The 14,590-nt window shown below is 45.1% G+C and overlaps 1 protein-coding gene across 3 annotated transcripts in view; it reads left to right on the top strand.

Annotated features, from left to right (window-relative positions):
• The window catches only part of nfia (nuclear factor I/A), a 225,766-nt gene that overhangs the window by 152,414 nt on the left and 58,762 nt on the right, over positions 1-14,590 (top strand). For all 3 annotated transcript variants that reach the window (XM_042334849.1, XM_042334850.1, XM_042334848.1), the window contains exons 4-5: positions 10,435-10,509; positions 14,113-14,230. In XM_042334849.1, the coding sequence (XP_042190783.1) occupies positions 10,435-10,509; positions 14,113-14,230 (193 nt within the window). The remainder of the gene's footprint in view (positions 1-10,434; positions 10,510-14,112; positions 14,231-14,590) is intronic.

Here is a 14,590-nt window from a genome sequence, read left to right as displayed (position 1 = left end):
CCAGATTGTTCCAGAATTTGGGCAATTTATTGAAGAAACACTTTTTTCTGCTGCTCTTAAACAAAACCTTACAGAAGAAGCTTGGCTTGGAAATTAATGCTGCATTTAGGAATCTGTCACTAAATGTCCACTGAACTTGATAACTGGTCGGCCGGAGGCGAAAGAAGCTCAGTGACGAGTTATCAGGAGCGGCAAATCTCGAAAGTGTACAAATACATACAGAAATCCAGCCGGGATATTGGCAACTTGATGACTTGTCATAGAATTATACAGCACAGAAGGAGGCCATTCGGCCCATCATGTCTGTGCTGGCTCTTTGAAAAGAGCTTCCAAATCAATCCAAATCAACTTAAGTTAAACCAGGGTTGAGTTATGAGGAGTTTACTGTAAATCTAGACCTTGGTAGGATTTCTACCTGCTGTGTATATTCAGCATGCTGTGTTGCAGAATATTATTTTGGACAGGAAAAAAATTAGTTTAAAACAATTCCCCTCCCCTCATTGGCAAACAAGTCAATCATTATCAACGACAGTATTCATAATGATAATAACAACAATAATAATCCTTGCAGCTGATATAGAGCTGATAATTTCCAAGTCTCAAAGGTGCATCGCAGCCAGAGGAGAGAATGCTCTAATTGAGGCAGGCTCCCGCCTCTCAGGTCAGGAGGGAGAGAGAGAAGAAAGAGAGAGAGAGGAGAGAGATGTCGCACGAGGGATGAAAGTGTTTCTCTGTATCTTGTGCAACAGTTTAACAGCTGCGGCAGAGTTCATTGCCCATGTAGTTCCCTGACGTAAGGAAAAATGACTTTGAATGTGGTGCAAGTTGAATTGAAGACAGCTGTTGTACACAGAGTGAAGCAAGGACTAGTTTCCCAGCATCTCTGACAACCTCGCAATGCTTGCTCTTTCAGTAAGAGCTAACCTCATTGTCCGCAAAGACACCCTTTCGTACCATTTCCCCGTATTCAGCCAATAGACGTTAAAGATCCCATGACACTTTTGAAATGGGTTGGGTGGTCCTAGCTGAAAAAGCAGCAGGAAAGCTTGCCAGACAGTGATATCAATGGCAAGCTGTGTGTGGTTTTAGCTGGTTAGACTCCAGCAGTTACCCCAACGCTCACTCTGGGTCCCCAAGCTTTGTCTCTGGCCAATCTGCGCCTAATACTTTCCGGAATTAGATAAGCAGGATGTTTCCCTCCAGTGAGAGACTGCGCTCTCCATTCCAACAATCTGGGATGCATGGAATTCTCAGCTTGGTTTGGAGACTCTTAAGCAATGGTGATGGGTTTTCCACCCGGCTGACTAAAAAAAAACAAAGAGAGGGGAGTTTCTCTCCCAGTGGTCTGGTCCAGATAAAATTGGTCACTCGCTTGTTGACAGTCTATGGGACTTTGCTGTGCTCAAATCGCTTATTGCCCTCAGTCATGAAACACACAGTCACAACACTTTATAGTAAAATCCTGTGAAACGCTGTGAGGCGCTCTCCTGACAAAGATTAATATTATTGATGTTGTAGAGGCCTGGCAAACTCTTAACTCTTTAACGTGTGAGCACACTGCAAAAAGCTGCAAAGATTCTGCGCTGTGACGGGCAAATCCTGCACATCTTGTTTCAAAAGTAGTGAACACGAGCGAGAAATATATAACATTACACCTGAAATACAATATTAGTCAGAAAAGTGAGAAATTGCCGAATATTGGTGAATTCCAAGTGTCAGAGCAGTTGAAAACGCAGCAGATTATTTCTGTTGCATAGTCCTATTAGACTGCTGACCTGTATACTCCCCCAAAGACCTAGAACCCAAGACTTTTTCCATCTTCCCGGCTGTTGTGGGATGTTGATTGCCTATTGCTCACTTACAAAATACACAGTCACGACATTTGACAGTGGAATGCTGTGAGGCACTTTGAGATGCTCTTCTGGCATGAAACGTGCAGTATCAAATGTAAGGATTATTATTGTTGTTGTTGACATGAATCATGAGCACAGGGACAAGGACATGTCAGACCGAACAAAAAGTGTTTGTTTTAAGAATCTTTTAACACCGTAAATAGAGGGTTTGCTAATAACAGGAACAGTGTGTGGCCCATATTTACAGTGCATCCTGTGAAGCGCTTTCAGACGTCTCAAAGTCATGATAAGGCGCTGTATCAAGTGTGAGGATTATGATTATTATTATTATATCCGCTTTGGGTTTCCCGCTAACAATGGCATGTCACCTTGTCGCCGCTGATGTGACTTCCCGGAAGGCGTGTGCCAGTATAACCGACGATCACGGCCCCCGTTGTGATTCTATGGGGATGTGCTCAAGAGTCTTTCTAAAACAATGGTAGCGACTGCGAGAGACCCTGCAACGTGTGCTGGAGATTATACACAGAAACCTTCAGATAAGAGGTGTCCCCAGCTGGGGCTTATTTCCCATCAAATATTGCAACGGACTGAAATATTTATTGCAGGAAAGCAGCAGAGATTGGCCTGTCCTCTGTATGTTACACAGACAGAATATTTATTTTCACAAGAAACGGACATCTGGTTCCCGTCAGGCTTTTCCAGCCTGAGCGCTCTGCGCTGGACTCTGGAATGAGGATTAATTCCCTCTGCATAAAAGTCACAGGAACAAAAGAGCACGAAAACGGGCTCAGCTACATTCGGAAAACACACGGAACGTTACAGCGTACTTTGTGTCTGTTATGCACGTCTGTGTGTACGTGTATGTGTGTGTCTGTGCGCTTGTATTCCTCTGTATGCTTGTGTGTAATGCTCAAAATTGTGTACGTCTTGTGTGCGTGCAAGCCTGTGTGCGCATGCATGTGCGGTGGTGTATGAATGGATGTGTTTGTGCGGGGGCATGAGCACCTATCCCTAATTAAGTGGCGTTCAGACCAATTTTAGCCCCAACCATGACCGAGATCAGTGGACTCGGCCCAAATCGACCAGGATTCGATCCTCTGACCTTCCAGCTGCCCGTGTGTGAGCTTCACTACTGACCACGGTGTGTGTGTGTGTGTGTGTGTGTGACCACGCCAAGGTCTCGACACCAGATCACCGGCTTCCAATACATTCAGCAAATTGCTCGTAACTGTTTCTAACTAAACAGGTTTAAAAGGTGTCAGATTACTCTTGTAACTAAATCTACATTTATCGCCAGCTGGCTCACTGCCTGGCCAGAAGGAGGTAGGTCTATATGCTACAGCGGTTAGGGATCAGGGCGAAACCTTAGGCAAGTTTCCTTACTCCACATGCCTCTGTTTACCTAGCAATAAGTAGGAACCTGGTTGTTAGTCGATTGGCGGATTGCTTTTCCTGGGGTAATAATCCCTTTTAAAAAATAATAACAATGTGGTCACTCAATCTGCGGGTGTTTGTGGGACACTGCTGCGCGCAATTGGCTGCCGCATTTCGCCCACAAAAATATATAGTTGATTCACTTGACAGTATATTTCTATGAAGTGCTTTGAGACGTCTCAAAGTCATGATAAGGCGCTATATCGCAAATGCAAGGATTATTATTATTTTTAGCACAGTTGAATTTGGGGAAGAGGAGTATTGAAAAGGCAGAGAGATACAAACATTCTCTTGGTAGGAAGATGCATTAGCACTATTCTCTGCCCCCTTCCTTCCACACACACACAACAACTGATTTCTCTGCTTGCATGCATTTAATTTCTGCTACAGGCAACACACGCTGATGCTATGGGAAAGGGGACTTTGCTGAGTTCAATTTGGCAGCAGTCTGCCTACGAAACACACAGTCACTCCAGTTTACTGTAAACCCTGTTAAGCTCTTTGAGGCGTCCTCCTGATGTGAAAGGTGCTGAATTATCTGCAAGTGTTGTTATAGTTCTTATTAGTAATAATCCCTGCCTTTCATACGGTATTTTATCATGCCACCGACACGTCTCAAAGCACTTTGTGGGATTTTACTGTGAAGTGCAGTGACTGTGTACTCTCCAGGCAAACTCTTGTAGTTAAACAAAGCATTTTGAGGCATTGCAAGGAAGCAATAAGGTGCTGTGTAAAATGTAAGGATTATTTATTTGTATATATATATATATATGGGGGAAGTGGTTTTACATAGGATCAGAGGCTAGTATGCTTATTGTCTACATGTACAGTTTGGCTTGCTTTATCTTTCACCGCTCATTCTCAGGTTCTGGCTCCTCTCTGCATCGAGCGATCTCAAAATCAATACAGTGTAAATGTCTCCCGGCATTCTAACCTCTTGCCAGGTTTAAATGAGGCTGAGATAAGAGACTGAGATTGATCCCTGTTGAGGCAGCTCCCAGCTCCGTGGTTGTTGAAAGCTCCTGTAAGCCCACGCCTCACTCCCACTGACACGTCTCCAATAAATAACATTCCGCGAGTTTGATACGATGCCTCGTAACAACAACAACAACTTGCGTTTACACGAAGTAGCGTCCCGGAGCAATTGACAGTGGCGGAGTCTGACCCCGAGCCAGGGGGAGAAGTGGGGGGGAGGTGACTGTAAGCACAATCAAAAAGAAGATCTTTAGGTGGAATTTGAAGGTGGGGAGGGAGAGAGTTCCAGAGTTTCAGGGTATAGTGGCTGAAGGCACGGAGGGGATGACGGACAAACAGGAGTCTGGAGCCAGCCGAGCGGAGGCAGCGGGTGGTGGGAGTGAGGGGGGTAAGCAAGTTGGAGAGGTAGGGAGGTTCGAAACGTCTCTATGCTCTTCGCAGAGAATTGCGGTTCAGTGTAGTGACTGTGTAATACTTCTGGCCTATGCAGCAGCCAATGTTGCACCACAGCCAGAGTGGAGTTGAAGAGCCAATTTATCTTGGACAGAAACTCTTTTACACAGCCCCCGCCCCCCCCCCATCTACAGCTTTCTGGGGCAAACACTTCCACTTCTTCACAGCTCTCTCATTTGTGTGAAGACATGCATCCTGACCTCAGTACTGACAGCCTTGGTTCTGATATTTAGGCAATTCCCCATGTCATGGGTCTCTCTCCCAGAGGGGTGAATTGTCTAAAATCTAACCTACAAGAACACACAGTCACTACACTTTGCATTGAATCCTGTGAAGCGCTTTCAGACTTCCTCCCGATATGAAAAGAGGTTATGTCAAATTCAAGGAGTTTAATTATTAATAACTTGTCAATTCCTTTCATTATTTTACATACCTCAGAAGAGATCATAAAAGAAGTTTGGATGAAGAAGGCCCTTTGGCCCAGTTGATCTGAATCTTCCAGAATACCCATCTCTGCTGTTCTCCCTATCACAGCATCAAGCTGTTTCTTGAATGAGTTCAGTATCCTGGCCTCAACCACCATTCCTGGCAACCATTCCAGTCAATCTGAGCTGTACCTCAGTCAAATCGTCCCAGAGCCTCCTCTCTGTAAATATAGCCCTAGTCTACCCAACCTCTCATCGTAGCTCAACAACAATCGTCAGGCTAGTGAAGATCTCTGCAACCTTCTAACCAGCCACCAACCTGCCCCTCTCTCCGCTCAGCGGATTCCGGCATGCTTCGCGGCCCCTCTGCCCCCCCGCCCCATCATTGGCGGGCGGGCCTTCAACCACTCGGCCCCCACCCTATGGAACTCCATCCCACAGTCCCTCCGCCTTGCCCCCTCCCTTGCCTCCTTCAAGACCCATCTCAAGACCCTCCTCTTCGACTGTGCCTTCGATTACCCTCCTTCCCCCCCCGCTCTCCACCCTCCTCGATCCCCTCAGCTGATTATCCAGCGCCCAATGTAAAAGGCGCTTTACAAATATAATTTTGTTATTGTTATTTCATGTTTGCTAAGGTTGAGTGCCCAAGACTGATCCCTTCATCAGAAAGGTAGTCTTTCTGTAGAATAATAATAAAAATCCTTGCTTTTGATATAGCACCTTATCACGTCTTCGAGATGTCTCAAAATGCTTCAAAGAGTGATGTCCTTTGAGCCGGGAAAAAAACCGGCTCAAATTCTATGATTCCTACGAATCATAGAATATTACAGCACAGAAGGAGGCCATTTGGCCCATTGTGCCTGTGCCTGCTCTTTGGAAGAGATATCCAATCAGTCCCACATCCCCACTCTTCCCCCATATCCTTGCAGTTTGTTTCCCTTGTCAAGTACCTATCTAAAACCCTTTTGAACGTTGCCATTGTATCTGTTTCCACCGACCCTTTCAGGTAATGCATTCCAGACTAAAACAACTCTGTGAAAAAAAATCCTTGTCTCCTCTCTTTCGCCAATTATCTTAAATCTATATCCTCTGGTTACTGACCCACCGGTCATTGGAAACAGTTTCTCCCTATCAACTACTGGGATTTGTTCAGCTGTAAAACACAAAACAAAACGTGATTTCACTTAAAAGTTCTGTTTGTAAAGTTCCTACATCCCTAACTTCTGGAACTCACTCCCCTTTCCCCTGTGTCTCGCACCCCTCTCTTTAACTTCTGTCTCAAATCCTATCTCTACTGACACCCATGACCACCTCCTCCTCCTTCCCCCCGCCCACTCGACCATTACTCAGTGTCCACCTCCCCCCTACTGCCCGTCCTATGACGTGCTTCAAAACTTATGTGTGTATAGATGCAAGTTGTTGTCGACGTTGAAAGTCAACTGAGAATGTTTGAGTATTTTTTTGAAAAATAACAAAAAAAAACCTTGAATTAATTAGTGGCGGAGTTTAGAAAGAACATCTCTTCCTTGCTCTTACTCTCTGCCACTAGGTTTAGAAAATACTATGTTCACTTACAGTCAGAGGAACTTGATCCATTGATTTTGTATTGAGTTAATGTAACCAAGGGAGGGTGGTAGACTCCACAGAAGTGAAGTCTCAGCACTTTCTTTCAGCCGTCAGAACCCTGAGAAGAAATTGTTGAGAGTCATTGACTCAACACTCACTAAGGTGTCAGCCTGGCTGAGTCGGTAGCACTCTTGCCTTTGAGCTCACATTATATGCTCCAGTGCAATGCTGAATCCTGCAGCTCAGTGGTTACCTCGCAAGCGAGAGACCTGGGTTTGATTCCCGGCAGGGCGAAACGATGGGCAAGTTTCTTTGCCCCAACACACCTTTGTCTACCTAGCAGTAAGAAGTTATTAGTCGATTGGCGGATCACTTTTCCGGGGGTAATAATTCCTTCCAAAAATAATAATAATAAATTAGTCACTCAATCATTGTCTGTGGGACGCTGCTGAGCACAATTGGTTGCCGCGTTTTGCCCACAAAATATACAGTCAATTCACTTTGCAGTATATTCTGTGAAGCGCTTTGAGACGTCTCAAAGACGTGATAAGGCGCGATGTCAAATGCAAGGATTATTATTATTGTTGTTGGAGGTGCCTTCCTTCCGATCAGATGTTAAACCGAGGCCCTGTCTGTGTCTGTTTAAATGGATGTTAAAGATCCCGTGGTGCTATTTGAAAGGAGAAGCAGGTTTCTCTCTCCCAGTGTCCTGGCCGAAAATGCCCTATAGATAAGATTGGTCGCTCACTCATTCCCACAAAGTGGGACCCTGCTGTGAGAAAATTGGCTGCTGCGTTTCGCCCACAAAATACACGCTCACTTCACTTTACAGTAAAAGGACCTCGAGAGTTTAATCAACGTGCTATTAAGCGCAAGGATTGGTATTAATTCAGTGTCTCACGGTGTCAGCCTGTCTCGCTCACCCCCGGGGTTGGAAGGCTGTAGCTCTTCTGATGGGCAGCACTTGCCCCCCCCCCCCCCAGCTCTCCTCTCTGAGGTTAGACTGGACACACTTACCTGAGCTCAGGTTCAATTGCTGGTAATTGGATGGAATAAACTGTCAGCTCTGTCCAATTGAGCACTTCCTTCAGATGTAAAAAGTGTTTTGGGAGAACCAGATAATGAGTGCTGGGATTTAGGGCAAACTCGCAGTTTTCACTTAGCATTGCGAGTTAGTAATCTTTCTTCAGCCCAGTCAGCAAGAGTCATCAATGTTAAGCTGCGCCTCAGGATACTTTTCATTTGTCTAAGTTAAATGTGTGGTGCGTGTCTGCAATGTCTGCCCAGAGCACTGCTGCTGATCTCTTAACTTGTTATCTCTGTGCTTTTTGGAAATGCTGGATTTTTAACTAACGGTGGGTCACCTCCTCTCCCCTCCCCCCCCTCCCCCTCACAAGATCATTCCCCAGATTTGCATTCACAGAGGGTTTGAAAACAACGATTGTTTGGATTAAAAATAGGACGCCTCGGGAAAGATTGCTAGGTGTATTTAAGATCCTCAAGTGTATAATTAAGCACAACCCTGACCATCCTTTTGCCGCCTGTCTAACATGGTAGCGCTCGTGCCTCTGGCTCAGAAGATTGTTGGTTCGAGCCCCACGTCAAGGCTTGTTGGTTCAAGGCTATCGGACACTCCTGTGCAATGCTGGTGGGCACGCTGCTGCATTGTCACAGGTGCCGTCTCCACAGATGAGTCCGTGGAGTTCTGTAGCTCAGTAGATCGAGCACTCATCTCGCAAGCGAGAGGACCCGGGTTTGATTCCCAGGCAGGGTAAAACCTTAGACAAGTTTCCTTACTCCTCACACCTCTGTTTACTTAGCAGTAAGTAGGAACCATGCAATCCCTCCGTCTCACCCCCCTCTCTTGCCTCCGTCAAGTCGCGTCCCAAGACCCTCCTCTTCGACCGTGCCTTCGGTCACCTCCTTCCCCCCTGCCCCTCCACCCTCCCCGATCCCGAACCCAGCTCGGGTCCGAAACACTGATTGTCCAAAGCCTTGGGACGTCCTTCCGACAGTTTTGTTGTTATTGTTAGTCAATTGGCAGATCCCTTTTGGGATTAATCAATCCCTTCAAAAATAATAATAAGAAGAAGAATTGGGATGTCACTGTGTGCAATTGGCTGCCCTGTTTCGCCCACAAAACATACAGTCAATTCACTTTACAATATCTGTGAAGCGCTATTGAGACGTCTCAATGATGTGATCAGGCGCTGTATCAAATAGAAGGATTATTAATCCTATGATGAGGTTAAACTGAGCCCCTCCCCCACCTGTGCCTGTTTAGATGGCCATTATCCGGTGTCTTACGCACACAGTCACACACACACACAAACCCCATCTACAAAAAAAAATCCACAGGCATAAAAAGTTTGAATGGATCCCGTGTCTCAGTCGTGTGTCAAATCAAGTGCCTGCAATGGTGGTGGGGAGGGGGGGTGGGGGAGGTGAGCGAATGGGGAGCTCAATTGATCCAGCATAAAGAGAACGGACCCAGTAGTGAAGTGTCACAATCCTGGGTGGAACTAATATCCATTTGTAACAAGACTCTGGGGGGATTTAAAACCACACGTCAAGCAGATCAGCAAAGGGCTAAAAGAGCAAACAGGATCACTGTCAAATAAGTTTCAGTTATTCTAACCTCCTCTCCTTTTTTTGTTTACAAAATTCTCATTATTACAGTCTGTTATGTCCGAACCAGGAAACAATTTTCCAATCAGCGTTCCGATCTGCCGGGGTATTCCGGACGCTTTGAACTGGTGTCTTGGAGCAATACTGCCTATTAAAAAAACGCTCAGTTCTTCCCCTTGTCAATGAAATCCCAGATAATCCCTCCGGGTCATAGGGCTGTCAACCATGACTGCAACAGTTAAAAGGTTATGCTGATGCCTGGTGTGAACCATCAAGGCCTCCTTTCATTTGCTTATCGGAGAGATGTCTTTTCTCCTCCCCTCCCCTCTCGTTCCTTCGCCCCCCACCCCCCACTGCCACCAATCCCTTTAGGCACCTGCCAGCATGCAACTTACAGACAGGGAGTTGTTTAACCTGACCTTGGAGTATTAAGGGCCTGACCTATCTGAAGGAGACAATGCACTGTGAATGTTCAAGCCATGTCCCCATGACTTGTTGAGCGATGGCTTAAGTTCCCTGTCTGCAATGAATGTGGAGCCTCGCAGATCCTGCAGATCAGTGGTTAGAGCACTCGCCTCGCAAGCAACAGGACCTGGGTTTGATTCCTGGGCAGGGAGAAACCTTAAGCAGGTTTCTTTACTCCCCACACCTCTGTTTTCCCAGCAGTAAGTAGGAACTCAATTGTTTGTCAATTGGCGGATGACTTTTCCGGGGGTAATAATCCCTTCAAAAAAAAGTATCATTTGGTCACTCAGTCCATGATTGTTTATGCGCAATTGGCTGCCGCATTTCGCCCACAAAATACACAGTCAATTCACTTTACAATATATTCTGTGATGCGCCTTGCGACATCTCGAAGACATGATAAGACGCTATATCAAATGCAGGATTATTATTAGGTAGTTTAAAGTTCAGAGCCAGATTTTTATCTAGAGGAGTTGGGGGGGTGGGGTATGAAAAATATATCATCACAGACAACACCTTTCACTGCAAGGCCACCACTGCACGTAGAATTTTAATAAAACAGATTTCTTTTGAATCAAAAAAGGGACACTTTACTGTACAAACTAATTTTGTTTCTTCTGTTTGTTCTTTTGCAGGACATTTGGGCTTCCAAGACAGTTTTGTCACATCAGGCGTGTTCAGTGTCACTGAGCTCGTGAGAGTGTCACAAAGTAAGTGAGAAAAAAAAGACCTTTGCTTTGGCACTCATTTATTTATTAATTAGTTGATTAATTCATTTATAACCAGAGCTTTTTTTCGACATCATTTTTTGCCAATGATGTGCACGGCTTGCTTTTGTAGTGTACAATTCCAATTTCTTTCTGGCAACATTTGACCCTGAATTTCCACAATCTTTGACCATTGCCAGCCAGTTACTAACTCAATGCACAGGTAGAATTGCATGGTGGCCTGGCTCAGTCAGTAACACTCTCTGAGTCAGAAGGCTGCAGGTTCAATTCTCACATCAGGACCTGGAACTCATAGAGTCTGGGCTGACGTTTCAATGCCTATCCTTTGGACCAGATGTTAAACCGACGTCTTATCTGCCTGTTCAGGTGGACTTTAAAGATCCCATGGCACTGTTCAAAAAGAGAAGGGAGTTTCTCTCTCCTGGGGTCCTGGCCAACAATCCCCCAAAATAAAATTGATTGTTCGCTCCGTGGCTGTTTGTAGGACATTGCTTTATGTAAAATTGCTGCTGCGTTCACCCACATAATTTGTCCACTGCTCCCTCCATCACACCTCCTTTCATATCTCCTTCCCTCATCACTCCTCCCCTCAGCTCTCCTCCTTGCACAAGAACTACTGGTCAAACATCCAACCTAAATCCAGCAATAATACAAACCAGACGCTACATTGTGAACTTGTGTTTCCTCATCCCCAGCGAACATTAACCTAAAGATTGAAACCTCTGAAGGCAGTTGCTATTGTGCTGTGGCAGTGACTAATGACTGACATTTCCTGCATTGAGTGAATACTCTACAGAGTGCAGATGTTATTAGAGAATGTGAAAGGTCCATCTCCATGATTGACACAAAGCTTCATCCGTACATAGGACGTCAATAAAACACTCACAATAGTCCTGCACAATGGGCCGTGACCTCCCTTTTCACCAGGTCAAATGTGCGTTGGCTTGATTTGATCAGCACACAGCCCCGTGTGGCAGCGAGACCCACATTGTTGAACTCTGCGAGCCAGTCAGTAGTTGGCCGAAGTCATCAGTATTCTTTTAATTTTGTTTTACTTTCTCAAACTGCGATCCGACACGTATCTCGTGTTTGCGATTTCCAAGAGTTGAACCTCTCCAATTTCATCTTAGCTTGTGAGCAAGAAGATTGCTGTGACCCTATGCCCTTGGCTGCCGCGTTTCACCCACAAAAAGAATACATTTCACAGTATATTCTCTGAAATGCTTTCAGATGTCTTGATGACTTGAGCAAGTTGTTGTTACTGCTGGAGTTTAACCAGCTGGTGTTAGGGTTGCTCTGACTGTCCTCAAAGCGTTCAACACCAGTGTTGAGTTTGAAGGTGAGCGGGAGAGAGAACAAGAGAGAGAGAGAGAGAAAACAAAAATGCAAATATATCTGAAAAAATTCCAAATTCTGCAGCAACAGACGATTGTGAAGATTTTTTTTTCCAAACAGCTTCCACCGAGAAGTTGCTGAATTGGCAAGAAAAACTATTAAACGATTCTAGGGAGGGAGAGACACTCAATTACTTTACTGATCAGGAAACGCTACTCTTGGTGTGTGGATCTGTTCCATCTCTTTATGACTAGGTGACTCTATATTGAGCAGTGGCTGGTTTAACCTATTGACCGAACACCTTGGGTGCTTACTGGGGACTTACGCTTCAAGTCTTCATTTCCTTTTCAGTGAATCCCTCTCCCTCGTGTTTCAGAAGGCAATCAATAATCCATTAGAGGAGAGCAGAGATCTCCACGACCCTGCTTATTTGCAGCAATCTCAGCCCTTCTCTCTCTCTACCTGTCTTTAGGTCTCGCCTCAAAACGGACCTCTTCGACCGCCCCAACGGCCAGCCACCTTCCCTCTCTACTCTCTCCTCTGCTCGGGATCTGACCCTATCTACTTACAGGTGTCACCTTATGCAGAGGGCAGTATATCAATGCAAGCTGTTGTTGTAAATTGAGTTAAATTTGGTTGATCTACAGAGGAGCGAGGGAGAAAGAAACATAAGAAATTCTAGACGAAAACAAGACCAAGATCCATCTAGTTCGCTTTCCACCTTCCTGCCGGTCGCACGCACATTTGTCCCAAACTCCCTATGTACCATATCCCATAATGTTATTTCCTAAAAGAAAACTATCTAATCTGTATTTGAAAGAATCAACATTTCCTGCTTCAACCATCTCCCTTGGGAGTTTGTTCCATAGATTCACTATTCACTCACTGAAATAGTGTTTGCGTAGATTTGTTCTGAATTTATCCCCTTCAACCGCAGGCCATGTCCTCTGATTTTACTACTTGAAAGAGCCTGTCATGATCTACATTATCTAGTCCCTTTAAAATCTTAAAGGCAGCAATCATGTCGCCTCTCAATCTTCTCCTTACCAGAAAGATGGGGTTAATTTTGGAAGTAAGCTGTGTGCGTTTGCGTTCATAGGGTCAGCACGAGGTCGATGGGCCGAATGTCTCCTTCTATGCCGTAACTCTCTGTGGCTGTCCGGATTAATTCTGTTTTCTTAACGTTCCCAGAACTGCTAGAAGTTGGCAAATTCTCAAACGCCGTCTTAATTTTGAAACTGGTCTTCTCGCACGTTCTTACAGGTCAAAACTAGGTGGAATTTTCGGGCCTCTCATGGCTATCCAAATGTCTGTTTTACGTGTTTGCTTTGCAAATATTTCTCTAATTTCCCCTTTAAAAGCTATTAAGGATTCTGCTTCCACCACAGTTTCTTGGTTGGACATTCCATGCCGCAATAATTTTCTGCTTAAAACAAATTTCTCTCTTTTTATGGTAAAAATCTGCCTGATAGCTTAAGGTTTAACCTTTATTCAGAATCTCTCTGACTCTAATTCACGTTTGAGGCAATTCAGTAAAGAATTTGCTCGGTCTTCTGTGTGGTAAGACGTCGCTTATATGAACGTTGCCAAGGAAATAACATCATTGAAGGGCTTCACTGTTTGTGTCAGTCTGGCTCAGTTGGTAACACTCTGGCATTTAAGGCCGTGGGCTCCAGTCCTACTTTGGGACTCAGTGCTCATGGTCGAGAGCGACACTGACACCCCAATTCAATGCTGGGGGAGCATTGTATTTTCAGATGTGCTGTCCTCAGATGAGACAGTAAACCGAGGCCCCATCTGTTCAGGAGGATGTTAAAAATCCAGTGGCACCATTTGACAAGAGAAGGAAGTTTCTCTCTCCCGGTGTCCTGGTCGACAATCCTCCAGATAAAATCAGCCGTTCGCTTCACGGCTCTTTGTGGGACGTCGCTGTGCGCAAATCAGCTGCCGCGTTTCCCTACAAAATACACAGTCACTACACTTCTCAGAAATGTTTTGGTTTGAAGAGTTCTTGCCATAAGAGACAAGGATTATTATTTCTATTTGGCGATCTACGACGCTACCCCTCGTGAAGGGCGCTATATCAATGCAAGTTGTTGTTGTGGTTATAGTGAACCCGAGTGGAAATGGAAACTGCCTGAAATAAGCAGATCACAAGCTGCTCTCGTGCTTGTCGCTGATGCCTCCATGTTTTCTAATACTTAATATTTAATAAAAAAATTTTAATTCCTCTTCTCTCTCGATTCCCAGCACCGATAGCCGCTGGGACCGGCCCGAATTTTTCCCTCACGGATCTGGAGGGTTCTTCGTATTATACAATGAGTCCTGGAGCCATGAGGAGATCTCTTCCCAGCACATCTTCAAGCAGGTAAGCAGGAGACTTGTGTGTTGGAGTGAATTTAATGCAGTAAATTTGGTTTACTCAATCCAAGACCGTTTCGCCCACAAAATACACAGTCAATTCACTTTACAGTATATTCTGTGCAGCACTTTGAGACGTCTCGAAGAGGTGATAAGGCGCTTTATCAAATGTAATGATTATTGTTTTTATTATAAATTGATCGCTCACTGGTTGTTTGAAATTGCCAGCCGTATCCGCTTCCAAAAGACACAGATGCTGTGCCTTACAGTAAATGCAGTGCTGGGGGTGGGTATTGCATTGTCAGAGGTGCCGTCCTTCAGATGAGATGTTAAACCTATGGCCCGGCTGCCAGTTCAGGTGGACCTT

This window comes from Callorhinchus milii, unplaced genomic scaffold (genome assembly GCF_018977255.1).
Source record: "Callorhinchus milii isolate IMCB2004 unplaced genomic scaffold, IMCB_Cmil_1.0 Scaffold5, whole genome shotgun sequence".
Classification (NCBI taxonomy): domain Eukaryota; kingdom Metazoa; phylum Chordata; class Chondrichthyes; order Chimaeriformes; family Callorhinchidae; genus Callorhinchus; species Callorhinchus milii.
This window is presented reverse-complemented; position numbering and strand designations above follow the sequence as displayed.